This window comes from Apteryx mantelli, chromosome 1 (assembly GCF_036417845.1).
Source record: "Apteryx mantelli isolate bAptMan1 chromosome 1, bAptMan1.hap1, whole genome shotgun sequence".
Classification (NCBI taxonomy): Eukaryota; Metazoa; Chordata; class Aves; order Apterygiformes; family Apterygidae; genus Apteryx; species Apteryx mantelli.
Window position 1 is genome coordinate 128,779,540 of NC_089978.1, and position 19,565 is coordinate 128,799,104.

General features: G+C 42.5%; 1 protein-coding gene across 3 annotated transcripts; it reads left to right on the forward strand.

Moving 5' to 3' along the window:
* The first annotated feature begins 3,765 nt into the window (after nucleotides 1-3,765).
* CLDND1 (claudin domain containing 1) lies at nucleotides 3,766-19,333 on the forward strand. Of its 3 annotated transcripts, none has more exons than XM_067301845.1 (6): nucleotides 3,766-3,850; nucleotides 4,706-4,882; nucleotides 9,050-9,351; nucleotides 10,567-10,674; nucleotides 11,022-11,159; nucleotides 11,258-19,333. In XM_067301845.1, the coding sequence occupies exons 3-6, from the start codon at nucleotides 9,063-9,065 to the stop codon at nucleotides 11,476-11,478; spliced, it is 756 nt and encodes a 251-aa protein (XP_067157946.1). In that variant the 5' UTR covers nucleotides 3,766-3,850; nucleotides 4,706-4,882; nucleotides 9,050-9,062; the 3' UTR covers nucleotides 11,479-19,333. The 3 variants fall into 3 exon arrangements, with proteins under 3 accessions (XP_067157946.1, XP_067157965.1, XP_067157956.1); XM_067301864.1 differs by having other exon boundaries at nucleotides 9,053-9,351; XM_067301855.1 differs by having other exon boundaries at nucleotides 3,780-3,889.
* The last annotated feature ends 232 nt before the right edge of the window (nucleotides 19,334-19,565 follow it).

Sequence of the window (19,565 nt, forward strand, 5' to 3'; positions counted from 1 at the left end):
TAATTTGTTAAGTCCTCCCTTCCCCCCCCTCTCCCCTGCACACACAAATTTCTGCAGTTGAACAATTCTGGTAGCAAGTTAGCTTTTTTGTTTAAATTTTTTGATATTCTCCTTTTTACTGTTGGGTTAAATGTGGTCTTATTCCAATGTGTACATGTGCTTTTATGTAAGTTCAGGCAATTATATAAAATGAAGTATGTATCAGTGAGTTATTGATGATGATAAATGCTGAGAAGGAACAGAGGTTCATTTGGGCTGTAAAAGAAAGTGTAGTAGTTTCTAAATGATTGTGCTTCAAAAACTTTCTGTAAAGAATAGAGATTTGCAGACCTAATAAAGAGAAATCAAATTGACTGAAACTCTGCCCCACTGTGTTGCAGCTTTGGTGAAAGCAAGCTCGGAGGCAACCAGATGAATGTTAACCAACAGAAGTTTCATCCTGGAGTAAAGAGGGAAGAATGTAACCAATTCAAGTAAGATTTGGGGCACTGAGATAGTACACGGTGATAGGTTGGAGTAGTTTCATACCTGGAGGATGAGTGGGTGTCATTAAAGTGAATCTGTGCTAGTCATCATGCTAGTTGTCACAGATTTGGAAAAAGGACTTCCAGAAAGCCTTCTCTCCATAACAATTATAACTAATGGGTAGGATGTCCTTTGTCTGCTGTGTTCGGTGCCACAGGTATAAAAATACAGAAGGCAGAAATAAAACCAGGCAGACTGTATAAAAGGTTTGAAGAGAATCCGTTGGGTTTTCTGCTGCATTCTGACTATGAAACGCTCATAGATTGTGCCTAAAACCCCAAAACTAAAACTGCCCTTTTTTTATTATTACAGAGAGAATGTTTGTGGGGAGAGCTAGTATTTTTTAGTAAATTAGCTGATATCATTGGAAGAAATGGGCAGACTTTTGAGTACCTTTTGAGATAAGAAGCAGTAATTCAAGAAGTGAATGTGATACTTGAAGAAGGCTTCTTCATTTCTACCCCTCTATCAACTTAGTTTGATAATGCCTCATCCTACAACCTTTGTTTTACTTACTTCCTTAGAGTGTCTGAGCTAAAACAACATAAATTTTATATGAAGATTTTCTTTTAAAAATATTTTGTTTGTTTGCAAAACTGTTGCTAAACTCTTTATCAGTGCCTGAGAACTTCTATTAGCAATATTAGCTAATCTTACAGATGATCCAGGTCTGCTATCTAATAAACTTCGGTTCTGCAAAAAGCAGGAATAATTTTAAGCTATAGTCATCAGCATTATTCACTTATGCTTTCATGTACAAACTACCACAGTTTCTAAAACAAACTTTTACTTTGAAAACCTGAAATAATCCTGTTGTGTAACTAAACTGATCAGCCAGATGTTCTCTTGAAGCAAATTGAGAGAAGGTGAGAACAGAAGAGAAAATGAAAAAAGAATTACTCTGTTCACACGTTTGTTTATAACATTTCAATTGGGTTACCTTTATTATATGGAGGGATTTCTTCCAGAAAGAGAAAAATTCTAGGTGAAATCTGCTGAGGGTATTTTAAAATTAAATAAATAAAATGAAAATGCATCTGTCCTCCCCTGTGGCTATTTTTGAGCATCTATACACATCATATTGATCAGGGCAGACGATGAATAAGAAGAAGCCACTATAGTCTCATTCAATAATCTAAGTAGCAATGGCTGTAAAATTTTCCAAAATTGATTCTCACTTCCATTAGATGAGAACTTTTAGAGAAAAGCCTTACAGACTTGCCAGTGGTAGATAATTTCCTACTATTTATAATTGGTGGTTCCATGGTGGTGACCATTGTCCTCATGGTTTAAAATATAGTTTTGTCTTTTTTCCTTTTAGTGTTTTCTAACTTCAACACCGGATAGTTTTGCCAGGTATACTGAAGAAACCATTACTGAGGTTTTGCTCCCTCTTGTCATTACTTATGTGATGTAGTCCTGTAACTCCTTAGCTCTCCCTTCAGTAAACTAAATAGATTGACCTTCTGTGATATTTCATTGAAAATCATTTTCTAATTGTTCAGTGATTTTTCATGTCCCTTATCAGACTTCTCTCCACTTTATCAACATGTCAGAACTAGACACTGTAGTTCAGCAGCAAGTGGCAATTCAAGAAGTGATTTAACTTCTTTCTTCCTTGATTTCTCTGTTTATACAGCTGAGGTTCCAGGAGCACTTTTTGGTCACAGCACCATATTGGCAGCTGGTTATCCACCATGATTCATTTGTCCTTTGCATTTTGTGCTTCCCAGGATAAAGTCCTCCATTGTGTACGTATAGCCTCCACGCATTGCTCCTAAATGAATGACCTCGTAAATGACTGTATTGAAATGCATGTTTATTTGCCCCCACCTTCCAAATGATCAGGTCACCCTGCACCAGTGCCCTGTCCATTTAATTATTTACCCTTCCCTCAGGCCTTGTGTCATCTGTGGAGTTTTATCAGTGATGATGCTATGCTTTCTTCCAGGCCATCGATAAAAACGTTTAATATTTTAATGTTTAATATTTTAAGAGTCCAACATAAATCCCAGTCAGAATATTTCCTTGCTTACACTTACAAGTTGAGATTTTAGTTAGCCAACTTTCATAAGGTGTGGCATAGTGGGAGGGTTTTTTAATTAAAAATAGCCTGTTAACACTAAGTCAGAGACATTGCAGAAGTCTGTTTTTATCACCACTGTCACCTTTACTATCCCAACTTGTTATTTCACTGAAAAAAGGCTTTCTGGCTGCTCTGGAAGAGGAATTGGATGAGATCACTCCCCAGAAGTCCTCAGAGACATGAAAAACTAGGATGTGATTCTATTTTCAGAATATTTGTTTGTTAGTTTGGAGGTTGGTAAAATCAAAACTGGGTGTGGTGGTCTCTGAGCAGGAGAGTTATTAACTGCTTTTAAAAGTCCTCCTTTAATCTGTATGGGTATGTGTACCAGGGAAGGGGAAAATGTCCAGTTTTGGGCACGGGGTTCATTGTTACCAATTTTTGCAATTTTATAGAAAATCTTTTTTTATTTGGTGTTTATTTGGTCACTCAGTGAGGATATCACATCACCATTTTTACAAGCAATCGAACAAAAATGAAAGAAATTGTGAGTCTTCATGGCTGCAGAGGGAAACCGAATAGCTGAAATTGCAGAAACAAGAAGGCAACTGTTTAGAATTCAGAGTTGTGTACATTTGTTTAAAATCTTGTGGCTTTTAAATTGGTTACAGGATGTTGGGATCAGGAGTCCTGATTTCCAAGTGCCACAGTCTGCCAATACCTAAATCTCGCAGTTCTACAGCTTTGGTATTACTCAGTGTGAAGTTGCGAGGTTTTCAGGTGCGTGTGGAGCGCGGCCTCGGCAGCTCAAGGCACAGCTGCAGGCCGCGTGCAGCAGCGCTGGTGCACACGGGCCGGGTGATGGTAGGCGGTGGGTGGCGGGCCCGGAGCTGTGGGCGGGAAAGAGGCACCCTGTCCAACAGGGGTATTGCTCTGAGTGTGTCTTTGGCTGAGGGGATGCAGCGAGGTCGGGGACATGGTGGGGCGTGCGCAGTGGGCGCTGGGGTTCCCAATGAGCGTCTCAATGGAGGGATTGGCCCGTACCCGCGGGAGGCGCCGAGAGACTACAACTCCCAGCAAGCGTCGCGGCGGCGGTGCGTTGAGCGTGGAGAACTACAACTACCAGGGCGCCGCGCGGCTGACCGTGCGAGCGTTGTACCGGAAGGAGGGGAAGAACTACAGCCCCCAGGGTGCCGCGGGGAGGGGAGGGGCGGGCTGCCGCCGCCGCCGCCGCGGCCCCGGGGTGTGGGGCGGAAGCGAGGCCGGACCGTACCGGGGGGCTGCAGGCGGCGATGGGCGGTGGGTGCCGCGCGGCGCCGGCTGTGGGCGGGAGCGCCGGTAACCGTTGGGGGCGCGTGGCGGAGGGAGGGAGGGAGGGGCGGGGGCAGGCAGCGCGGGGGGTCATTTAGCGGGGCCGCCCCGCGAGGGGAGGGCCGCCGGTCTGGGCCCTTGTGGCGATACTGTCCTCGGGTTTGGTGGCTGTCGGCGAAACCCAGGCCGCCCCCCGGGGCCCGGGCGCGTCTCGTCACGCGTGTTCCGCCGGGGCGGCGGCTTTGCGCGGCACCCCGGCAGCCGCGTCCCGCACGGCGCCCCGGGGGGCCTTAAAGCGACGGACGGTTACTGCCCCTCACCGGCCTCTGCCTTGTGTCCCCGGTTGCCTGCGGAACCGCTGCGGGGTCGGGCCCCGAGCAAGGTGGTCCGGCTCGCATCTGCTTGTGCTTCGTAGAGTTGGGTCCCATTGGCCCGGCCGATGTCTTGCTCTGGTAGCGGGGAGGGGGTTATACTGTTGCCTCTAGCATGTCAGCACGGCTTAGGCAGCTGTGGCTCATGTGCATGCTGCTGGTCCAGGACAAATGGCAAAACTAAACACGAGCAGCTAACCTGTTGTGGAACTCTGCGTTTGCACCGGATGAGATCCATTCATACAGTTCCTTGCCCAGTCTACTGGCAACAGTAGCTTCTTCACGTGTTTTGAATTAATGGTAGTGGTGCCAGCACTGCAGGATTGATGTTGGCATTGTCCTGAGGACTCTTGTAGTCATTTTTTTTTGATTATTTTTTCTTTTATTTTTTAATAAATAACGTTGGGAGATTTCTTTAAAATAATTTCAAAGTAAAATGGTGATTTCTATTTGATTCGTTTTCTGTTTCTAGATCACTTTTTATGAACTGATGGCATTGAAGAGGAAAATGAATGAATGGAACAGTTAGGGCAGATAGGAAGCTTGCACTTCATGCTTTTGGCTTACTACAGAACACAAATATATCTCTGAAGTGACCTGGAGTCTTTGGAACCATATGTGCTGAGGAACAGCTTCTTCCTCTTTGAAGGTAAGAAGTGTGTGATGGCATTCTTCACTAATCCTCCATTCTCTGAGAGCATTAAAAGTAGGATCTTGTTTGGTAGTGTTCTCTCCATATGTTTACAACTTCTTGCACTCTCTGCTTTCCCGGAGAGTAGTCAGATTTGCAAGCATGTTTCTGAGAACATGCCAACACTCATTAGACTGGGTTTGCAGTCCTACTCTTTTGTGATGTGATGTAAAATGAGTTTCTTAAATGCGATGGTCTGCTGTTGGCCAAATGGAGTTGTCATTGTAGCAGAATAAAGAGTATGCATGTTTTTACATGTTTTACCTTTCTGTCACAGTACAGTAACTTCTTAAAATGCTTTCTAAATGTCTGATTTTTACCCGTTTTCCAGTTATTATTGTGCATTTGCTAGAATGCTTGCTTTTGTGCTGCTCTAATTGTCTGTTATTTTTCCACTCTGCTGCCTTACCCTCTTTTCCCCTTCTGTGAAATACATGCATCTCTTCCTTTCTTTGAATATTGCTGCTAGTTTGGCCTTTGCCTCCTCTTTTATGAACTGACACTTCGCAATTTTTTGTTCTGAGCAGCAGCTCCTTCATCCTCTCCAGAGCTTTCTTTTGTTTTGAAGTTTATAATTAATGAACATCAACATGTCTCGCTGCTTTCAAAAACAAGTATAGTTACAATATTCTGTGAAGCGCTTCTGCTTGAATGCCTGTGTACTATTGCCTTGCGTTGTTTTATGTTCACTGTAAACCTTAGTTTCAGCCATAACTTGTCTGAAACAACTTCTATTGTTAGAACCAAGTGTGCTGGTACTGTTGTATGAAAGTGCCTCTTGTAAAACGATTAAGGTCCTTATTGACAGGCTGTAAAAGCAGAAGGTATTTCTGTTTAGTATCGATCTTTGTGTTTATAATTACTTTCATCTTCCATAGTAGCTATGTTATTTTTGTAAATAATCTTACTTTAAAGCATGTCCTACTTATTTTTGTGCATAACTAATACTATGAAACCTTCTGCAAAGTGTGGCATAATCTTCTAAACTTGCAGTGTCTTCCTTCATGGTCTCTCTCTGGTAACTATTTTTCACTGACTCTGCTTACTAGTCCCAACGAGTTTTTGCCTGAAGCTGGAAGCATGATTATCTTTTTAATATAGCAAAGGTTACCTGGTTTAAGTGTGCGTGTGCATCTGCTGTAAATGAAGATACATTGGGGATATACTGTAAGTGGGCAGGGTAGTCAAGTCTATTGCAGTGTCTGTGGCAGGAAAAACTTCTAGTTCAAAATTTGCCTAAAATGTTTATGGAGTTCTTCATCTCTTTTGTAAGTAGCTGAGATGTTAGGCAGAACCACCAAGCGGATCTGCGTTACAAGAGATTGGGTTTGCTCTTGCCCGAACACACTCTTATCCGTGCTGAAAATCGCAGTGTGTTCTTCCACAGACAAATGCAGTACAAGCCACATGCTAGGGTTTGGGGACTGTATCCACCTCAGCTGCTCTCTGCTTATCTCCGGAGCTGTGCATTACAAGGATTGAATATCATTGTTCAGTACCTACAGGGCAAAAAAGACATGGTCATTCACTGATCACTGCTTTAATTTCATGTTTGATGTTTTAACCCTTCATTTTTTCTGTGAATTGCTCTAAGTTACCAGCTGACATTGACTCTGCCAAGCCCATGGTGTTTTCCCATGCATAGTAAGCTGGCCAGAAGTGCATGGTTGCGTTTTAATGACAGTCTGGAAAGAATATTCCCAGCACCAGTGTTTTGGACCTGGCAGCAGGATATTGTACCTGAAAGTACAATTTTTTGAGCCAGTTGTTTTCTTTCAGTATGTTAAGTGCCAAGTTGATATGACTTTGTCATTGTAAGCACATGTATCAAAAGGCAACGGCTGCAAACAAAGGGCCCATTGATGTCCCAGTTGCATTCTACTGGCCCAAGCTACTACTCTGAGGATGGAGCTTGTAGCTATTGTGATTCCTCCTTCCAGAGAGAGCCCTTTCTGAAAAGAGGAGTCTATTGCGGAGGGTTCTTCTTGCAGTGAATATGACTGCAATGTAGTGGCAAATCCAGACTAGCCTGTTCACCAGCCTGTTCTGCTGCATATCCTGAGAGAGAATTTCCAGGAGACCTGTTCAGCTGGGCAGGAGCAGGGCAACACAGCTTTGGCCCTGTAGATGCTGCTTGCCCTGTTTGTGTTGTGAAAAGTTTGTAAAGGGGAAGGGGTCCCTTGATGAACTCAATTAGGAAAAACTGAGGTTTTGGCTTTTATTCAGCAACTTGCTCTTTCCCTATTCTGCTCATCCATTGCCCTGTGTACCTTGGGCTGGATGTTAGGGTGTCAAGGGAGAATATAAATACATATCCAAGGATTAAACGCTGCCTGTTATTTGCTTTTTACCAAGTCTGGACTTACTTTGTTCTATGTCTTCTAGATATAGTTAAGTATGCCCGGATATGCTGTTTTCTCCCTCTTAATTTGTTGTCTCAGCTTATAAAAGTTCACAGTTTGTGGATTATTTTTTGGCTAGAGTTGTGTTGTTCAAACTTCACAGTACTTTCAGGAGGTGGTTTGTCAATCCACTACAAATTAGTTCTATCCTTGCATGTTTTGAAGGAAGGTGTTACAGAGAGTATTGCCTCATTCAACATCCTGACTTGAATATGAAAATGAGGCATAGGGGATGATATGACTGGACATTATCTTTTATCCAACTGTTAGACAGTTTAAGCCAAATAGAGGAGCAGATGGGAAGGAAAAGAAATGTGAAGGTCATTGTTAGCAGCAAAATAGCAGCCTTTGAAACTCCCTGCTTTAATTTGCACCTTGTTTTGTAATGCAAATTTTCTTTTTGGTTAGGTCTGACTTGAGCGCTCATGTATTTTTCCTTGCAAATGTTGTGGTTTTAGGCATTTGCTGTTTCCAGTTGCAGTCCATTCAGTGGCAAAGAAGTTAGACCAAAATATTTTGATCAAAATAAGCGAGAGAAGACAGGTAAAACAACCAGTTGACAAGAGCCGATTAGATACAGCCTCCTGTCACCAGACTAGCTCTAGCTGGGTTAACTTAAATTGATACTTCGTTTGGCAAATACATCAAGCCTGATTCAACACAATCCATAAATTTAATCAAGCACAGAAAATGCTTGAGCGCAATAGGCACTTGAAAGTCCTCTGACGTAATTACACTGAGTTCTATTATTTCACTGTCTGCAAAACATTGCGTGTATTATCAGTCAGTTACTCATTAGAGTGACAGTATTGTCATAAGTGTCAGCATGCTTGGCATCTCTATTTTCACATGCCTCCTTTGACGCTGTAAGTGCACTGTGTATGAGTACAGCCCTGCAAAGGCAAGCATTAGTCACCCATGTTCTAGGGAGCCAGAGCAAGGTCCTCGTGCCAGTCCATGAACACCTTTCAGTTTTAGAAACTCTTGTCGTCTCATGCCCGTGGGACGTGGCGCTCCCACTGCATTGTTCTAGTTCTCTAGAATCACTGCTGTATGCATTGTGGTATTGCTGCAGCATTTGTCACAATCTCCAAATCTGTGTTTGGTGCTTCATGTTCTTTGTCTCTAGTGCCTAGATACATTTCTCTGCTTTCCAAAAGGCATTCCAGCATCTCAGCATGGCCGCCCTTTGCGAATGATCAGGAAAAGCTTTTTTGACTCTCTTGTGGTTCTTATCTTTGCTATAAACACAAGCTGTGAAAGCCGTAAGGGATGGCGGGCTAAAAATAACTTCTACCCTCAGTAATCTCTTACGGAAAGATAAGTCTTTTGACTGGGCACTCTAGAGGGATTCTCTGTGGTTCCCTACCATCAGGATCACAAATGCCTATGAGCTGTGCCATCTGCTTTGGGGTCAGAATCACTGTTGCTTTGTCAGTTGCTGTCTCTTAGAGAAAGAGCAGCTAGCTCTGGTGACAGTGTGGGTGGGAGAAGGGCAACTTCCTTGCCTTGAACTTGCAGGTTCGGTCAATGCTAACTAGTACTGTAGACTTGCTCAATGTTCCTTTACTTCCAGCTTGTTGGAAAAGGAAGATGCATATCTGGAGAGGGAATAGGGTTAGAGGAATGGTGTCAAGAGTTTCATACTGCTGGGATAACTTTGTCCTTTGCGTCAGAGGAGTTATTCACTTCATCCTTTTTCTCGTTCTCTCTTTCTTTACAGCAGCCAGGACACAATGATGGATAACCGTTTTGCTACAGCATTAGTAATTGCCTGTGTTCTCAGCCTAATCTCCACCATCTATATGGCAGCTTCAATCGGCACTGACTTTTGGTACGAATACCACACCCTGTCCCCAGCTGAGAACATTAGTGAAACTGGCAGAAGCATCTGGGAAGAATTTGTCAGCGAAGAGGCAGATGAGAAGACCTATACAGATGCACTCTTCCGGTGCAATGGCACAGTTGGACTGTGGCGGAGGTGTATCACTGTACCCAAAAACTCTCACTGGTACAGCCCACCAGGTATCCCCAGAGCAATTAGCACTTTTCCTGCTTGTCTAGGAGGGCACATGCTAAATATCTCACAAGCACATCCATGCTACTTTGTTCTTTGGTTTTTGAATAAAGAGAATCTAAACTTTTAAAGAAGCAAAGGGCAAAATGTTCTGTGGCTGTCAGTGCCACAAAATCTGGATTTGACACATTATACTTGATTTAAATTTAGTCTGATGTGACTTGTTTTTATCTCCCATCTGCTTTCCCACTGGGAATACAGCTATTCTTGCTCTGCCAGTCACTGTCTTTTTAAGAGAGGTCGAGGCATCCAGTAATGGAAGAAATATACTATTTTGTCAAAGGGATGTTCACACCTTTTAGGTAGTCATTTATTTTGCTTGCATGTCATCACTGTCCCATTGTGGCATCACCACAGTTTGTAGTCCTTGTACCGTAGTGCTGGATTTTTTGCAAGTTTGCAGATGTAAAATGAAATGCTTTGTATTCTTTTTTCACGCTGACTGGGGATGAGGGCTAAAAGGAAGTGTGATGAACACTTGTTTTAATCACTTCAAAATAAGTTTTGAATACATCAGTACTACATATATGTGTGTGAAGCCCTTCATTTTGACCCCTCTTTTGGAAAAAAAAATTACTTTCAAACACTTTTTCTGAAGAAAAAGCTTTATGTGAAATACTTTTTTTTTTTTTTTTTTTTAAATGAAAACACCTTTTGGGGGAAGAAACTTAAATCAGCTCTGCTCAGTAACATTCTTGGTAAATGGGGGAGAGTTGAGTGTAAAACAGCAAATATTTCTCTTTTTGTAAATGATCCTATCCTATCTCATTTTAAAAAATGTTTTTAGTAAGGTGTTACATTCTATACATGGAGATAAGCACAGCTCCATTATGGAACTCTGAGTGCAAGGATATGTAACAACATAGACGAGTATCATATGCTGTATTTTTTTTTTTCTCCAATCTGTCAAGTATGGCACAGATCTCTGGATTATCCATGTGAACTTGAAAAGTCTGCATGTTTGAATGCTGTGCCTCATTGTAGTAGATGTACAATATATTTACTGTCTGATAAGGCATCCTACAAATTTGTTTTGAGAGCTTTTTTCTTCTCCAAAACTTAAGCCAAAGGAGCTTCTTAACTGAAAAGGTTGAGAGAAGAGGAATTGAATGGAGAGAGAGGGAAACAATCTGAAAGTAATTGTTGGGTTTTTTTTGTTCCAGACACTGATATGACCACAAATTGCATCAGTTTTTCCCTCTCTGATCAGTTCATGGAAAAATACATAGAGCCTGGAAACCACAATAGTGGCACAGATCTGAATCGGACTTGTAAGTGTCTTTCACTTCCGGCAGGGATTTAAAAAAAAAAAAAAAAAAAACTTCCAAATGCGGTGACTGATGAGGGAAGCATCTGTATCTTTCTCTGCACTTTTTTACAGTAGCACTGGCAGTAGGTTAAAGTATAAAAGGAAGAGTAGGTGCTGTGGAGAAAGTTTTGCCTGTGAGTGTAGTGGGAATTTGGGAGTTAACAGATGAAGTTCTGCTTTAGCGGAGCCTTCGGTCCTTTCTGGTTAAGCCAATGGAGGTGTGTGTGGGAGGGAATATAAGAAAATGGGAGAAGGTCATTTTCTAGCACATTTTGAACAAATCTGTGACTCTGTTTCTTTCATGTGCAGATCTCTGGAGGTTGCAGTTTCTCCTGCCCTTTGTCAGCCTTGGCCTCATGTGCTTTGGGGCTCTGATTGGGCTCTGTGCTTGTGCCTGTCGCAGCCTTTACCCTGCCATTGCCACTGGAATCCTCCATTTCCTTGCAGGTAGGTCCCCTTCCACCCACCACTTGCCCTCCCTCCTCAAGAAGCCCATAGTGTCAGCCATGAGTGAACTCATTGCACTTTATTGCTTTCTTCCCCAGGGCTCTGTACATTGGGCCTGGTTGGCTGCTATGTAGCTGGGATTGAGCTGCTCCACAAGAAGCTGCCCCTGCCTGACGATGTGAGGGGTGAATTCGGTTGGTCCTTCTGCCTAGCCTGTGTCTCGGCACCTTTGCAATTTATGGCAGCTGCTCTTTTCATCTGGGCAGCTCGCACCAACAGGAAAGAATTCACTCTCTTGAAAGCGTACCGTGTAGCATAAGTGCTACTACTGAAGCATTAGGTTTCCATGTTATAGCCTCTTCCTTCCCCAGCCCTTACCACTTTTGTTCTTCTTTTAGTCAGAATTTTGCCTTGTTACTGCATGCTTCTTGTCAGTTGAGACAGTATAGCCTGAAGGCCCTGAAGACAAAGACTTCTGGGCTAAATGAGCAAACTGTGCCAGAAGTCTGCAGAATTGAATAGTTTTTTTACATTTTGAAGACAATCTCTTTCTTTCTCTCTCTTTTTGTTTTCTTTGTTTTCTTTTGAACTTGATTTGGTTATTGAATAGCCCCTTTTTTCAGGTGTTCATGCCCCTTTGTAATTTTATTATCCTGTCAGCCTGGAGGAAATAGAAGAGGCATTGTGGAGTGGAAGAGGGATAGGAGAAGAAAAGATGTAGGTAGGCAAGAATAGGCACTGCAGTGCACAAATGATAAGTAATCAGGCATTGTCTTCTATGTGACCCCACAGGCAGTACCTGCAAAGAGCACCCGAGAGACATGGGTGAACATAGAAACCTCTGTGATGGAAATACTGTAGCTACATCAGTACTGTAGCTTATCTTTGAGTCTCTTATTCTCACTCGTTTGCCACTTTTTGTGGCTTCTGCCAAGACTGAAATAAGCGGAACAGCTGGCTGTGGGAATGTCTGCACAGCACACATCCTGAACACAGATTGTGTGCTTGCTTTTGCCAAGGAGCAGGATAAGTTGGCCTATGTGGAGCTTTGTGCTGCTATAGCTACACTGGTTCCAGGATCCAGGCTAGTTTGGTATCTACAATGCAAGTGAGCGTGCACTATGATCTTAACTTGTGGTGCTTTTGCTTGCTGTGAAATAAGGCTTTCCTCTCCCTTGTTCTGTTGGAAACAGCCCCTCATAACTTTTCATTTTTAATTTGGTTTAGTGTGTGTATATGTGTATAAATTAACTTTTTTAAAGCTCACGTGTTTATCCTATGTAGCATACAACAGGGTTGTGGGGTTTTTTCTTTTTTAAAAAGGTGCTGCTCTCTTCCCACCTTGCCCCCAGACCTATTGTTTAAATGAAATAAAAGCAGAGTAAAAGCTCAAAAATTTTATCAGTGTTGCATGAATTTGGGAGGGTTAGGGAATGATCTGAAATTAATTTTAGTTGGGGAAAGAAAAGCCAGTGTCTGTACAAAATGACTTTTTCTATCTTCAGGGAAATGTCATCAGAAACAAGAGGTTTGGTCAGATTTCTTATTAAGCTGTTCAGCTCGTGGTAGCTTTACATTTTCCCCTTATCATTGTTGGGTGTGGGGGGGACAACACCCCATAATTCCTAATTAGCTCACAACCTCTGCATGTGTCTCCTCTGTATCACTGCATATCTGCCCAGACTGGGTGGCATGTCTAAGAAAACAGTGTTACAAAACTAAACTGTAATTCTGAGACTTTAAACTCCCCCATTTCCTTGCTGCCTGTTTAATATAAGAAATACATTTTAGAAGAAATGAATCCTGTCAAAGTGAATGACTGTGGTGGCAGGAATTCTGTGAGATGCTATCAATGAGAGTGACACAGAAATAAGCATTTTATCTCACTATTATTTTTTTTCTTTGAATAAGTGTTTTTATCCAGGCTGCATTTGCTGGGTCAGCAAACAACCCTATTCACTATTTCACTGAAGATGAGGAATCTCTGTTAGTATTGTTTCTTCAGGTTTATCTTTATCTTTAAAAGGAATCAGCCTACCTCTCCTTTTATTATCACTGTTGGGATCTTTACAGAATGAAACAAGCTAGGCACATCCATGATGCTAAGAAGCCAAGCTCACCAAAAAAGTTGCGGTATGCACTGTTCATTCAGGATAACTCTTTGCCCTGCTGTTTAGGAAAAAATGTGAAAAATCTACTAAAAAGGCTTGCTTCCCTCTCTAAAATATCCAAGCCAGTTCTAAGCCTAAGAGAGAGGAGGTATGCTTCTTTTGTGCAGTATCTGAGAATAATCAGAAATCCTTGCTGCTGATGTGTCCTGAAGTAGTGCTTTTTCAGACTCATTAGTTATCTTATCTTTGACTTACGTAGATAAGGCCCAGCTGCTCAGCTTGTCTCTCATTTGTTAGAAATGCTAGGACATGCAAGCCTCAGCTTGGGTCAAAAGGGATGGGAGGTACTCTTCTGCACTTTGAGAGAGAAGAAGAAATGCTGTTGGTTATTTTATCTAGTACAGTGTTCTTTTGTCTTTTTTTTTTTTTTTAAAGCAGCTGGCAGAATAATCATGTCCTGTTACTGTAATTTGAGCAATGGGAATCCTGCTTGCTTGCACTTGACTGCTCTCTCCCCCTCTATCTTGTATCAGAAATCTATTTTTCTGAAGTGTAAATCTGAATTCTTGAATGTTAACATTCTTGCTTACAAAAGAAGGATTGTCGTGGATAGAAAGGGAAATGTTAGAGGTGTTGTCAGTCCTGGTGTTGTCAGTCCTTTCTTGATCATTTTAAGTATTAGCAAAATCAGGATTCCCAACTTTTCTCTGTCTCTCAGGTAATGCTTGTGGGTTTTCTGAAATGAAGAAAACAGGCTTTAACTGATAGTTGATTTGAAGCACTTACTTAAAATAAGGGTCATTTTTAAGGGTGTTTTTTCCCCTCCCGTGAAAAGATTCCTTTATCAGAATGGATTTCAGTAAGAGGTAAAAGCGGATTTCTACAGAAAGGCGGCTAGCTCTCTCCAGAGTCTGGGATGATGGATCTGCATGTAGCTGTCTTACCTTGAGTGTGGCACACAGTTACAAAGCAAGTGAGTGGAAAGTTCTTGGACTGCTGGGTCAGGTCCCTTAAGTGGTGTTGGAGGAGAACTGAAAAACAGAGTAGGCACTGGCAATGGAGTAATTCTGTACAAGAGAGATGATTAAGCATGCTGTGAGATGGATCTTGACCCAGGGTTTGCAGTACAGGCCCTTAATCCTGTGATGCAACACACTGGCAGATTCTCTCATCTTACTCAGAGCTTGGCTGCATTCAGAGAAGCTGGAAGCCCCTATTCATGATAACACACATATGCATGAGTGCAGACACCCTCACTCAAGAGAGTGAAGTGTTCCAACTCTGGAAGAAAGTAGTGGTGAGATCAAAGACAGATTTGTGTCCCTCAGCATCTTGTGGTCTGACCATGGGAGATGTTTACTGATATTGGTTGTGTTCGAGGGATAAGGCAGATGTGTGTAGTGAGATCAAAAGAGACATTAAAAAAAAAAAACTACTGTGTGTGTACGTTCGTGTGGGGGAAATGGCACCCATCTCTAACACTGTTGTATTGTTCCACATATCTGAGGTGAGCAAGTTGCATTTTTCCTTCAAACATGCCCCATGACCATACTGCTAGGGATTTAGAAAATGATGGGGGGGGGTTGTTTTTTTCTAAGATTGAGGTTTGTTTTCATGTCAACACTGAAAAGCCACTAGGAAAACAGCACTAGCAGAAAGCTGCACAGGGCAGTGAAGTGATTAGTCTAGATAATAGCCTCTTATTTCCTCTTATTTATTTATTTTTCTCTGAAGTGACATTCTCCCTCACCCTCATTGAAATAGCTCAGAAGAGGGGCTGGCTGGTGAGACTGCAAAGCTGTTTATTGTGGCTGTGAAGACAGTGCCCACTGGTATTAGAAGAGAGATTGCTGAAAGTAGGAGAAATAGTAAATTCCATTCACATTTTAAATAATGATAAAAAAGCTGTAGAGAGCAAACACAAAAGACTTGTTTGAATAGGACAGTTCTCTTATGAAAGGAGTATGCTGTGGGTATTAATGATAGCAGAGCCTTGTGGTGGAGGACCCAAGAGGCCCTTCTAATCTGATGTCATGTCAGGAATGATGCCTGATAGTCTAATTTTCCTTTGGATTGTGTGTTGGTCAGGTGGTCTTTCCTCATGGGAAGGTCTGTTGCAAGTTTTCTTGCTACAGTGATAATGGATGTCCCTTCTCCCCTCACCAAAAGAGTTCTTAACCGTGGGGGTTTGAGAACTTGGGGTGGTTTTTTACTTTTTTCTTTCCTGTTCTTCGTCAGCTGTGGTTGGCACGAAGTTATGTGTCACCTTGCAGCCTCTTTCTTGCTGTGTTCTGTCAATTCTGAGATTCAAGATGATTTCTGAAAAGCTATTTCCTGTTCATTAACATTGCGTGCACTCAGCCATCACCTGCTCTTTAAAGAGAGTCTGAAATGTCAGCACCTTTTCATCGTTTTATCTCGGGCTGATTGTCTGCCTCTGTCTGTGTACATTTCCTGCTTGATTTGATTGTCTATCTCTACAGATAGAGGAAAGCGTATTCTCTTGAATCACCTTTTTCTTTTCCTCTGGGATAGTCACAGTTTTGTGTTATAAACCTCTATATAATATGAAAGGATCAAAAGTTTTTGTGTTAACTACAGACTCTGTTCTTGTGACAGAACATTATTCCTGCCCTGTATTTTTAAACTACAACTTTAACACCTGTGGAGTGTAAAGTGAAACCTTTGTTCCAGTTAGATGTACTACAGTTGAGGAATACTTATGGCCTGAGTGGATACTCTGTAGCTAGAAGTCCATATAGGTATTTGGATGTGACAATAATACCATATGCAAAATTACAGTTAACAAGCACCTCTCTGCCTGATACATGCCAAACCTGTATAGAAACCAATGGCTACTGAAGAAAAATCTGACGGAAATAGTGTCTTCTATTTCTCTCTCCCCTCCCCACCATGTACAGTTGCAACTTTTAAAAATTAGCCAAAAATTAACCATAGGGACAGTGTTTTATTTATTGTTCAGATTAAAGCAATTGATCTCAGCCATCTTTCTGTCCTCCCTGTTTTCTGTGCACAGACGAAGCAGGGTAAAGTGGCTGCTAATTGATTTTTGCAAAGGATCCAAGCATCTGACTAACATCAGTTTTCTGAGGTGAAGACTGAAAATTTTCAGGAAAGCCAGAACCTTTTGTTTAATCAAAATTAATTATTGTTTAATCAAAACCTGCCTTGAAAAAAAAGGTTGGTGAGATTTTTGGTAGCCTTCTTTCCTTTCTTTTTCCAACTTTCTCAATCTTTATCTGTCTCTCTTTAAGTGTCTGTTATATTAAATGGTTGTAGAATATGATCTCTTTTAGCTTGATGTTTCCAAAAAAGATAACCTCATGTTATATATGTATCATTGTACATGGGAAGAGGAAACCCTTACGTATTTAACTTTCTAATGGACCTGCACTTTGCCATCTGTAATTTGGGCTAGTTCTCAATATCAGGCATAGGGTGTTTTTTTTTGTTTGTTTGTTTGTTTTAATGTTTGGAGTATCCATTAAATTAAGATTGGATCAAACATGCTTAATAGCCTTTCAAAAAAGTCTCTAATGAGGGAGCATTTCCAGAGGACTGACTTAGCAAGAATTCCTTCTGTCCTGTGGTGCAATCTGCATGCATCTGGAACTTTACTATTAGTTCTCTTTCCATTTAGCTTCCACAGCTGAATACATGTGAATATATTTTGCCGTGCGACAGCAGGTCATTAACACGAGCCCCAGATGGGAATCATTCCCATGTTGTGTTTCGCCTTTATTGTCCTGACTATTAAAGGGTTAAATGATAGTGCCCCTCTTCTTAGAAAGGCGGAAAAAAGAACAGAAAAAAACATGTAAGGAAGCAGCATGTGGTTTCTTTGTGGAAGGACCATTCTCTGCTCAGCTGTATGCCTGGAGTAACCAGGGGCAGATCGTTTTCAGTGGTGCGAGAGCCTTTCCCAGCAGTGTCCAGGGCAATGTACCATGAGTAAGTTCTTGGGCTAAGCTACTGAACTGATATTGCATTGAACGCTTTTTTTTTTTTTTCCTTCCTGTGAGGCCAAGTGCAGCTTGTACCTTTAACTAATTTGGTTCTTTGGAAGATTTCTTTGCAAGGTCTGGTCACTAGCACTGTTGGCTTAGTGACCATGGTGGTACCTTTTTAAACCAAAATGGTTTCTATGTGAATTCACTGAGAAACCTCCCTCATTACCAGAGGATTTGCCTGTGACAAACACTCACAGGAAGGACTTCAAAGGCATCAGCTGATACATTTATACTGACATTGATTTAGTCATTGATTGGCTCTACAAGTTAATCACCAAACTGACACAGTATGTTTCAGAGTGCTGGCTGGATGAGGCCATGAGATCTGCTGGGTGTGCAGGGGAGAACGGATTATAATTTTCTGTGATGCCACAGCTCTGCCAGAGCGTTTCTGCCTGTGGGTGGTATTGCTACCAGACGCTGGAGAACTGGTTCCACAGCCTCTTGAAATGGTTCCTTCCACCTTCCTGGGGACGAGTTCTGCCCTGTACCCTACTCCCTTCACCCTTCTGATTCCCTGATTTAAACAAACTACTTGTGTGGGTGACTTTAGGATCCCTCTGACTTTAATGGGGATTGGAGAAATGACTTAAGTGAATTGCTTTGTTTGAGAAAAGGGTGGGGTTCATTTTCACCAGAAGTGTTCTGAGTGCTTTCTGGGGTTGTTGCAGTAGTTTCTCTTGCAAGCAAATCCTTTTTGCTCTATGCTCAGATGACCCTTTTAACTAGCTAGTTTTGATTTGTATTTTGATGTTTACTTCCACACCAGCAAAACAACGACAGCAGCAACAGCAACAGAAAACCACAGCATCCATCTAGTACTAGAATTGCCTGGGTTCTCTAAAGGTTTTTGGATTCTGGAAAGTGGTTAACCCATCTGCAAATGATAAGGACATCATGAAAGGTGTCAGTAACAGGATACCCTGGAGGAGTCACCCATAACTGCGGAATGCTGAGCTAGGAGGTGAGATAGGAGCTGGTGAGTAGGGCACAGGCTGAAGCGGTAAAATAAGCAGTCCCTGTGAGGAGATTGTAGGTTCTGGTACAGCTCTTAACCGTTCTCCTTGAGCAAATGCAGAACTATGTCCAGGAGCAGCACTCAGAGAATTGTGTCAGCAGTCTGAGAGACAGCATGTAAAAAAATATAATGGTTTCACCTTACTGGCTAACAGGTGCCACACAGGCAAGTGTGGAACTCCGGATGGTGCAGCCCATAGAAGAGGGGTTTGTTCTGGGGTGCTCCCCAAAAAGTAAACAAACCCTGGGTGCACCACGGCTGGGCCACCACACTGTGGGGTTGCTGCAGCCTGGGGGCACACCCTCTAATGACCCCGTGATTGACAATTCCAGGCAGAGGAGAAGTCACACCGCAGACCCACACCATAGACATCTTGGCTGCACCGTGGAACCATTCCCCGCGGAACGACCTGTTAATGGGCGTGTTGTTACCCACTGAGCAGTGCTGTGGGCTGAGTACGAGGTCACCTGCTGATGTGCACGCTGGTATTGACTAGAGTTGTGTGGCCTTTGTATGGCTGTGCACTGGCATTGTTTTGACTGGGTATAGAAAGGGAGTAAGCTGCATATGCATGTGTGGACTCTGACCCACAGTCAGCTGGCCTGCTGACTCAAGGATCCACCCATCAGCAGGACACCCCTGATGTCAACAGCGTGGTGAAGAGAAACTGGGAAAATCAGACTGGAAGGGTGGCCCACAAGGGGTGAGAGTGGTCACTATACCATGCACCTGTTGTTAGAGAAAACAGGGAAAACTATACCAGAAGGGTGGCCCATAAGGGGCGAGAGTGGTTGCTATACTGTGCACCCATTGCTTGAGAATCCAGGGAAAACTATACCGGAAAACTATGCCTTCGAGGAAGGGGTGAGAGCAGTCATTGTACTGTGCACCCATGATTGAACTGTATAGCTCTGATATGTATATATATTTTCAGTGTTATATTTCTAGCTTTGCTATACTGTTAGCTTTGTTAAAACCTCTTAGCTCTAATAAATTCTCACACTTGACAAATGATGATCTCTCAAGTTCAGTACGACTAACCCCGGAATCCGAAAGAATCCCGGATGCCCCTCTACTGGTGCGTCACACTGGCACGAGGGTGAAGAGGAGGCTGTAGCAGCCGGAGCTGTTCTCTGTGAGGAGCAGAAAGAAATAAGTAGTGTTACGGGAAGAGGAAGTCAAATCTGTTTCAGAGCAGAAAAGGTGTGTTTTGTCTCCAGCCTCCTTTGTGAGCTGACAAGTGTCA